The 10,163-nt window shown below is 43.2% G+C and overlaps 1 protein-coding gene across 1 annotated transcript; it reads right to left on the bottom strand.

Annotated features, from left to right (window-relative positions):
* Positions 1-347: 347 nt before the first annotated feature.
* On the bottom strand, positions 348-9,332 carry LOC133321847 (protein bunched, class 2/F/G isoform-like). The gene is made up of 7 exons (XM_061530921.1): positions 9,064-9,332; positions 8,630-8,958; positions 8,119-8,587; positions 5,027-8,064; positions 4,788-4,948; positions 4,611-4,674; positions 348-470 (listed from the first exon to the last, which is right to left on the bottom strand). Exons 1-7 carry the CDS (start codon positions 9,182-9,184, stop codon positions 348-350), a joined length of 4,305 nt encoding a protein of 1,434 aa, XP_061386905.1. The 5' UTR covers positions 9,185-9,332.
* Positions 9,333-10,163: the final 831 nt, after the last annotated feature.

The raw sequence follows: 10,163 nt of genomic DNA, 5'->3' as shown, positions 1-10,163 counted from the left end.
TCCCTGAGGAAATCATATTTTTTCGGAAGTGTGTGTGTTGTTGAATTATGACAGATCATTATTCCATTTAGCAGAAAACATAAAGCAATTTTAACAACAATAGCAACAACTCGAAAAAATTTTGAAATATTAACTCTTTCAATACAATCGTTTTCTTTGACAACCATCCATTTTTGAGTGAATGGCAAAAGGCAAGATCAGGCTTGTCTGTCTGCCATCCCTCCCCTCAGAGGAGAAAATTCACACAAATGCCGGTCAACAATAGAAATTTTCAATTTTCATGCTGCTGCTAACAAACATCTGCGGCGGAGAGACATAAAACAAAACTACACGAAGAAAGTTTTTCTTTAATCAACAAATATGAAATGGAAGAAGAAGAAAATATCGAATACAGCCGGCAAATGTTTGAAAACACCGGCGGTACGTTTGCGCAAAACTTGTCTATTTTGCAGTTGGTGATATTGTTGTTGCTGTTGTAAAAAGATTCGAAAGAAGTAGGTGTTGATGAATCAGCACCGACATACGATTAGCCGACAAGCAAAATTCAAATAGACTCCGACGGACAGACGTTCGAGACAGACTAAGGCCAGACACAACGACCGACATGAAAGACCCACAAACAAACAAGCCGGTGTGCTGTGATGGTGAATGTGAAGAAAAATAGTCTCGAAATGAGGAGGAGATGTCGAGGAGATTTTAAAGTCGTCTGTCTATCTCGCCAAGTTGTTGCTTAGCTTTCCACCACCATTTATGGATGCAATGGAAATTTAAAACAAATTAAAAAAAAAATGGTAATAATAATAAACAATAATGAAAACCGTTAATAATCAACAGCAGCAGCAGGCACAGTGGTGCAAAATGCATTATATGGTGGTGTGTTTAAAAAAAAAATTAGGTTATGTCGGGTATCATAATTTAAATAATTTGATTAAAAAAAAATAATTGCTTTCCCATTTCAATTAAATTTTTATAAAATATTTTTTTTATTGCTAAACATATCTGTCTTCATACAAAATATCTTTGCAAATAGAAATAACCAACCCCGAGGAAGTGCAACCAGCCACTGACGCCATAAAATGTTTAAATATTTGCACACAAAATATTTAGTTGTACATATACTTAAAAATATATACACATTTCGAAGAAATTTAGACAAAAATGCTTTTAAATTATTAAAAACAACAACCACAAGAGATGAACATGCCGAGAATTTCATTTTTTTTTTCAATTATTTGCGAAAGTAAAGTGACATATATGTAGTCACGAAGTTAAAGACAGCATCAAATTTTATTTATTGTTAACTAGCATATGCCCGCAAAGTCGTTTGCGAATGTAGGAAATACTTAAACTGCATATGTCAAGAAAAAAAAAACAATCCACACATTAATCTCGACCATAAATTAAATGTGTTTACCATTTAGTCTTAGACCTTTCGTTTGAGCCCCCCTCAACCCCGAACCCTTCTTCATTTTTTTTTTTACGGTGGCCCATTTTATCGGAAATTTTCCTAAAGTCACCCTAAACATTTTCAGAAAATCGGAAAAATTCCCATCTCCGAAATTCTTTTTGCCTATATGGTCCACATATTCTGAAAGTACACTCTTAGACCTTTCGTTTGAGACCCCCCTCAACACCGAACACTTCTTCATTTTTTTACAGTGGAAATTTTCCTAAAGTCACCCTAAACGTTTTCAGAAAATTCCCATCTCCAAAATTCTTTTTGCCTAAATGGTCCACATATTCTGAAAGTACACTGTTAGACCTTTCGTTTGAGCCCCCCCCCTCAACCCCGAACCCTTCTTAATTTTTTTTTACAGTGGCCCATTTTATCGGAAATTTTCCTAAAGTCACCCTAAACATTTTCAGAAAATCGGAAAAATTCCCATCTCCGAAATTCTTTTTGCCTATATGGTCCACATATTCTGAAAGTACACTCTTAGACCTTTCGTTTGAGCCCCCTCCCCCCCCCCCCTCTCAACCCCGAACACTTCTTCACAAATGGCCCATTTTATCAAATTTTCCTACAAGTCGGAAAAATTCCCATCCAATTCTTTTTGCCTATATGGTCCACATATTCTGAAAGTACACTCTTAGACCTTTCGTTTGAGCCCCCCCCCCCCCTCAACCCCGAACCCTTCTTCATTTTTTTTACAATGGGGTATTTTATATGAAATTTGCATAAGGCCGGCCGCAATTTAATTCTGCAAATTGGTGGCACATTGTCAAATACACTCACATACTGCGCACAATTCTGTTCTGCAAATTGTGGCACATTCTCAGTTACGCTCACGCACTCTCTCTCTCTCTCTCGATTTAGTTCTGCAATTTCGCATTCTCTCACTCTCACTGTGTTAACCCTATGTGAACCAGCGAAAAAGTTTGGTGGTTTGTGCCTTTGCTAGTTAAATTTTAAATTTATCTTCACGGACATCACAGTAATCCTAAATACAAGTTTCAGGATTCCAACTCTATTGGTACACCCACAATTCACATTGTACCAAATTTAGTACACCGTAGTACCAACACTATCGGTTCACCCACAAATTAAATCGTACTAAATTTAGTACGTAGTAGTACTAATTTCCGAAACTTCCTGCATACCCCAATTCTACACATCCACAGTGATCCTAAATCAAAATTTCTATCGCTTCACCCTCAATTTAAATTGTACCAAATTTAGTACACTTAGTACAAATTTCTAAAACTAATGCAACCTACATACCCCAACCTTACACCCCCACAGTGATCCCAAATCCAAGTTTCAGGATTCCAACTCTATAGGTTCACTCACACTTCAAATTGTACCAAATTTAGTATACATTAGTACAAATTTCTAAAACTTTTACATATCTCAATCTTACACCTCAACAGTAATACTGACTCGAAATTTCATGATTCTAGCTCTATTGGTTCACCTAAAATTCAAAATGTACCAAATTTAGTACCATTTAGTACCCATAAGTATTAATTTCTTAAACTGAATCCTGATGCCAATCCCACACCCCTACAGTGATATCCTGACTCCAAATTTCATTGTTCTCGCTCTATCGGTTCACCCAAATTCAAACTGTACCAATAAATAAATAACGAATTTCCAAAATTACGTTCATATCCCAATACTACACTCCGACGGTAATGTTATTTTAAAATTCCAGGATTCCAGCTTGATTTGTATCTCGAAATTAAATTTGTACCAAATATAGTACCATATAGTACTTTTCGTACACATGAGTACACGCTCTCAAAACCATCTCCTTAAATAGACCCTACATCTCAACCCTAATTCGCATTCCAAATTTCAAGTTTTTAGCTCTATCCATTCACATGCTACGAAATTGTACTACATTTAGTACTTTTCGCATACTTAAAGTTCTAATGAATCCTGTGGGTTTTACATGATTCCCGCCTTAACGGCTTTAACCATGGTGCACCATTGGGTGTCGAAATTGAGCGTCGACCAGCGCCCCATTGGAAAAGCTCAGAGTACTCAAGGAGACTTCTGGAGCCAATCCGCCGGTACCAATTCGAAGATCCACCGCTTCACTTCCTCCTTGGTGAGGAGTCGAGGACTACCTAAACCTCTGCCTTTCTATGGGTCAGGCACCCGGTTGATAATGCAACTCCACATCAAGCCGAAGCTCTTTCCGCGAAATCTTTGGGCTAACCAACAGCCACCACATTGTACCCTATAGGGCCAATCCCAATCGTCAGGCTGAAACCTCTGTTTCAGGGGCACTTGTAGTTGGAATGTCGAAAAACCCCTTTGCTATATCTATTAATCATTCCATCAGTGACCTTCAATAAAAATTTACGAGTTCTAGCTCTACGGGTTCGCCAAATACAAATGGTATCACATTTAGTAATTTTTAGTAATTTAATTTTCGTACCGTTCTGTCACCTTTGGACCAAGAGTGATCCTCACCCAAAATTTCATGATTCTAGCTTCAGCCGTTTCGTCTGGGCGTTGATGAATCACTAAATCAGTCAGTCAGTCAATCACTTTACTCTTTTATTAGTATTTATTTATCTTATGAAAAATATGACTTTCTGTTCGTGTGAACAGATTTTCGAATCTACAAGAAGTGAAAACCCGTGTGATTTTCTGCAAAAGGGGAGACATTTGGGTCTTCCACGAGAGAGAAAGATTTGAGACATTCATTTATATTCTGCACCGATGTGATTTATTTTGCTTCTAAGCTATTACAGATGACAGTCCCATCACCTAGGACAAGCAATATTCCACTCATGGAGGAATAAAATGATAAACGAAACTATAGGAATAATCGATGCTATGGGCCCTATGCTCCCAAGAGAAAAGGAGAAAAACAATAGTCTTTTATTAGGGAGACCTAGAGGAAAATGGTGGCACTAAATAAGCAAGGACCCCAACCACTGCACAAAATTCATGGAGGCGTTGCTTCTAAGCATCGACAGATGGCAGCCCAATAACCTAAGACAGGCTTAATCTACTTATGCAGAATAAAACTCCTTGTACATTAGAACTTTTTACCGGGTTAACCTACTTTATGAGGATTTATTTGACATATATGCAAAGGAAATGACAATTGAAACCCACTGGGTTAACGAAATCCGGTTAAATGTAAACTTACTATAAAATTATAAACGAAACAACAGGAATAATCGACATAGCATGATTTGCGGATGCACTCAGATCTAAAAAAAAAATAGATATCTATTAAAGAAACCCAGAGGAGATTGTAATACTATATAAGCAAGGATCCCAACCACTTTACCACTTTAGACTACGGAATTTTAAAGTTACTCACCTTTCAGTCTCTGTTTCCGCAATAGGTTGCTGTTGCTGCTGCTGTAACGCTGTAGTTGTTGATGATGGTGTTTGTGATGTGGTGGCTGTAGATGGTTTCGGCTGTTGCTGCTGAGCTTGCTGTTGTTGTTGTTGCTGTGGTGTTGGCTGTGACGATGACGACTGTTGTTGTGTTTGTTGTGGTGTCTTTTGTTGTTGTTGCTGCTGTTGCAATTTTTGACTGTCAATATTTGTTGCTGCTTGCATGGACATATTCGTTGGCATAACTGTGGCCGAGGTGATTGGATTCAAGTGGACGTTGACACTTGTTGCAGGCTGTTGTTGTGGCTGCTGTTGAGCATTATCGATAGGTCTTGGCGCTTGTTGTGGCTGTTGATATTGAATAGCCGTTCCAGCAGTACCGCCTGGTTGCATAGTCATCATGGGTGCAGTCATTGAAGTGCTGGTCGTACCAGCCATTGAGGCATGTTGTTGTTGTTGCGCCTGCTGTTGTTGTTGGATTTGAGCTAAAATGGCTGCATTATCCACCATGGTAGCTGGGGCACTATGCTGTTGCTGAGCAACGAGTGAAGCTTGTTGTTGCTGCTGCAAGGATTGTTGTTGAGACTGTTGCTGCTGCTGTGGTTGTTGTTGTGGAGGCTGCTGATACGTGGTCATTTGCGTTAGCAGGGGCATAGTTTGTCCGGGCCCCAATGGTTGCTGCTGCTGTTGCATTTGCTGGAATTGTGTTGGAAGTGAAGTTTGACTTGATGGTGGCTGCTGCTGTTGTTGCTGCTGTGTGGTTGGCATTTGTTGTGGCAAACTAATGCTGCGTGCCACACCATCCGTTTGTGAAGTCTGTTGTTGTATTGAAGCCTGACGTTGTTGTGAAATTTGTTGTTGTCCAACTCCCTGTGCCATTTGTTGTTGCTGCTGTTGTGGAATTTGTTGTAAGTTCGCAGCTACACCCTGCTGGGCCATTTGTTGTGGCGCCGGCATTTGTTGCATGGTAACCTGCTGTTGCATTTGTGGTTGTTGCTGTTGGTTGGATTGTTGTGGAATTTGCTGCTGCACCGCCATAGCAGGGCGCTGCATTTGCTGCGGCTGCTGCTGCGGTGGTTGTTGTTGCTGCTGTTGTTGTGGAATCTGCTGAACCGGAACGTTTTGTTGAAGTGGTTGCTGGGTCTGGGGTTGTTGCTGTTGTGCTTGTTGCGGCGGCATTTGTTGCACGGAAGAAACAGGCATCGAACGTGGCATTTGCTGTTGTTGTTGCTGCAATCCTTGCTGAGCCTGTTGCGGAATTTGTTGCTGCTGTGCCTGTGGCACTGGTAATGATTGCTGCCTCTGTGGCTGCGCTGGCGTCTGCTGTTGCTGAATTTGTTGTGGAACGGTCTGTGGCATCGTCTGTTGTTGTTGCTGCGGCTGTTGTGGCATCTGTTGTCTCACTTGAACCGGCATTTGCATTTGTACCGGTAGCGAATGCGGTTGTTGTTGTTGCATTTGCTGGACCATCTGCTGTTGTGGTGGCTGTTGTTGGGGCTGCTGCTGTGGCATTTGTTGCATCTGCTGCACAGCCTGTGGCATTTGTTGCTGCTGCATCTGCTGTTGCAATTGCTGCGCCTGCTGCTGTGGTGTACCTCCCATACCACCGCCACCACCTTCACCACCCATCTGAGGCGATTGTTGTTGTGGCGTCTGATGTGGTGTTGACTGGAAGTTCGATGCCACATATGTGGGTGGCACTTGACCCTGTTGCGGAGCAGGTGATAATGGCTGATGTTGTTGTTGCTGTTGTTGTATATCAATGTTGTAGGTCATGCCGGGTGCCTGCTGTGGCTGTTGTTGAGCCATAATGGGTTGCTGCACCTGCTGTTGGGTCTGGGGCTGCACAACATTGCCTCCTCCGGCTGGAGAGCCCACATTGCTGTTATCCGACGATATGGATATACTGCCATTCTGCATGTTGATACTGCTGGGCAAAGAAACAGTGTGTTGTTGTTGCTGTTGGGCCTGTGGTGGCGGTTGTTGCTGCTGCTGAGGCTGACTTTGTTGAGACTGAGCCTGGGGTGGTGGTGCCACCTGCTGCTGCTGCATGGCTTGGTTAGCTTGTTGCTGCTGCTGCATGGTGACCTGTTGAGCTGGTTGTTGTTGTTGCTGCTGCTGTTGTTTGAATGCCTCAAAATTCACAGGTTGTGAGCGACCCGGTATATAGGCCACGGCAGCTGCTGCAGCAGCCTTCTCCGAGGCCTCAATGGCCTCTTCACGCCGCTTCAACTCCTCCAATGATTGCTTGAGTTTGTGGGCCGCCAATGTGGCAAAGTCTATGGGTATCTGTTGACCCTGACCATCCTGCAACACCTGACCACCCATTGACATCTGAGGAGTATTGGCGTTGACCTCCTGCGGTGGTGTTTGATATTGACCCTCCGAGGTCAGGGCAACACCTTCCGCCCCACCGCCACCAGCAGCCTTCGCCGTATCCACAAATTGCTGCAGACCATGGACCACAGTGGCAGGGGCTGTATTGATGCCAGCCCCGCCACCACCACCAGCGCCACCTGTTGCCATTGGCATTTTAGCTACTGGCTCTGGATAATTCCAATTGCCATCAGCTGAAGCTGCAGTCGTGGCATCAAAGTGATTCTCTAAAATGGCTGCGGTACCATGACCCAATATCATGCTCTGGGTGGTGCGTGGTGCGCCACCTTCACCATTATTTTCACCGGCATTTCCTGTGCCGCCTTCAGTCTTTTCGTTGTTGTTTGCACCTCCAGCATCTCCCTTACCGCCGCCGCCCGGTACTGTGGTATGATCCAAATAGTCCATACACACCCAGCGGCCACGACGAAAGGGTTCCGTCGACTCAATTTTCACCACCTTGAAGCGTTCACTGCGATGCTGAGTCGAGTCCTTTTTCACATCACTGCCACTGGGCACGACATCAATGAAATTCTCACCCACATTCACTTGGACATTGGATATATCCTGGGCACCCAGTGTGGCCACCACCAAACCGAACTGTGAACCGGTAGGTATGGCTGGGGCCGTACTACTGAGGCCATCATCCTGATGATAGTAAATCTCCTCCTTGGAAAAAGTGTCCTCCGACATGGAGGGTGTTTCATTTTCCAAATCGGTTATGCGACTATTATCGTCTGTGTGAGATTCATCAAAATCATCGGCAGACTCATCCTCTCCATTGTCGGTGACGGGAGAGGGCTTAGGGTTGCCACCCAGTGTAACGGAAGTAATTTGAAATGATGATGTGGGCTTGGGTGGTTTACGCATATTGTTGCCACCTTGTGTGGCGCTATTTCGTGACACGTTTTGGCCATATGCCGATTGATAGTTACTGCGAAGGTTACGCATTGTGGAACGCATGCCACCGCCACCACCTTGATTTTGGCGATCAGGCTGTTCGGCAATACTGTTATTATTGTTGGGCGATGAAGCCTTACTTGAATTTGCCGAGGATGATTTCGAGGTGGAATTCTTGGTCGAATGACTGGCATTGGAGCTGGTCGATTTGGGCGCCACTGAGGCTGAACTGGAGCTGTTGTTGGTGATATTCGAATGTATGCTATTATAGCTGGTGGCATTCGATAGCGAATCAGCTGTGGCCGGGGTATTGGAGGGTGGTGGCACCGCATTCAAACGCAGACATTCGCTGGTGGTGCGCTGTATGGCCGTTGAGGTGGTGGTGGTGGTTGTTGTTGTCGTGGTAACGGCATTGTTGACCAGGGAAGAAGTTGAATTTGTGTGCTGATGATGGTGACCATGATGGTGGTGATGCTGCTGATTGGCAACACTGCTGTTACTGTGCTGGTGATGATGCTGGTGGTGGTGATGATGGTGATGCTTGTCCATGTTGTTGGTGGTGTTATTCTTATCCACCTGATTGGTGGTGGTTAACGAATTCACCTTGACCAGGGTGGGCTTCTTAATGGATGTGGTACTGGCCACCCGGGGTGCCGTTGTCGATTGTATGGTATTGCGACGTTGCGGTGTATTCGGGGACACCTTAAATCTAGCTGGAACTGGACGATCAATCATGCTGCGTGCTGGTGAGTGTTGAGGTGATTGCTGTTGTCGCTGTTGACGGCTGCTGGCAATAACTATTGTCTGCGGTTCGTCCGGTGAAGATGCCGAGTGATTCTCGTTGGGTGGTGTCACGGGTGAATTTAAAGCTGACGATGAGGATAGATCTTCGGAATTTTGGGTGGACAACAATGGTGGGTGTGATAGTGGTGGTGGTGATGAGAGTGACTGATCTTCGGGATGTTCTACTTCGATAGGGTGCTCTTCTTGCTCTTGATTATCTACCTGGTGGTGTTGCTGCTGCTGATGATGATGCTGTGTTTGAGTTTGCGTTTGTTGTTGCTGACCGGAATCCTCTGTAGCAGTTTGATTCTCGGCCATAATCGGGGTTTTTAGAGTGCGCAACTTTTTCAACAGCAAATCCAGGGTAGTGCGTATTGTCCAACCAAACCCGGGTGTTATCAATGTATCAAATACGAAACCAATAAACCGAATGGCGTTGGTAATGTTGTCTAAGGAATTTTGATGATCGTTGATGGTGTTACGACGTTTCGATTTCGCTGGTAACAGCTTAATTGGAATTGTTGGAAATTGGAAAAGAGGAAAAACTTGATTTTTCGTAGAATCAGAAGGGTAGTTTTTTTCTTGTAAAGTTAAGATTTTTATCCTAGGGATGACAATTGTTTTAAATTAATTTTAGGTTGTTTAATTTTCGTTTAACTAAAATTTGGTTTTTATTTCTTAACGCGATCTTAGATCTTAATTCTCTGTTTTTTGTTTGTCCTTGTTGTTAGGTTATATACTAAAAAAGTCTTCTTTGAAGTTCCGTTTTCTAAATTTTCTAGCTTTCTTTGCTTCTTGGGAAAATTATCCGCGTTTTCCGCGTTGCTCAAACCCTGACCAGCCGTTAGATAATGACTTAGAGCACCACTTGTGTAGGTGGGTGGCTGGCTGGGTTAATTGATGCTGATGATGGCCTGGGGAGAATAAATTCGTCGACTTTTGCTCTTTCTCAGAGAGATAGATACGAGAGAGAGCGTGTGGGGAGAAAAATATGCTTCACAGCTTTCAAGCTTGATTTATTTAATTTTCTCTGAGTTGGTTTTTCTTCTATGATTACGTCTAGGTTTCTGCTATCGCCTAACGGCTTTTTTTTTTGCTCTCAAGTTGTCGGTCACAAGATTAGAGGTTAATAATAGTAGGCAAAACTAAATTAAATCTAATTGAATTTCAACAACATTGACCAACCAAATGGAAAAAGCGTTGAGATGGAGGAGGAGGATGATGGTGCCGTTGATGCTGTTCTGCTTATTTGGATCGTTACGTATCGTGTAGTCTCCAAATCAGATTAGATTAGTTA

The sequence above is a fragment of the Musca vetustissima genome, unplaced genomic scaffold (assembly GCF_032173495.1).
Source record: "Musca vetustissima isolate MV318-11 ecotype Yass unplaced genomic scaffold, APGP_CSIRO_Mvet_v1 utg6654, whole genome shotgun sequence".
Lineage (NCBI taxonomy): Eukaryota > Metazoa > Arthropoda > Insecta > Diptera > Muscidae > Musca > Musca vetustissima.
The sequence above is the reverse complement of the archived record's forward strand: the minus strand, read 5'-3'. Positions and strand labels throughout refer to the sequence as shown.

Bases quoted from the DNA above. Each gene is read 5' to 3' on its own strand.
- LOC133321847 (XM_061530921.1), bottom strand. From the start codon at position 9,184: ATGGCCGAGAATCAAACTGCTACAGAGGATTCCGGTCAGCAACAACAA. The intron at 8,959-9,063 runs ACCCTATCGAAG...ATCTATCCTCAT, and splicing joins TAATCAAGAGCAAGAAGAGC to CGTCAGCTTTAAATTCACCC. The intron at 4,675-4,787 runs GTGAGTAACTTT...TTTTTTTTTTAG, and splicing joins GCGGAAACAGAGACTGAAAG to ATCTGAGTGCATCCGCAAAT.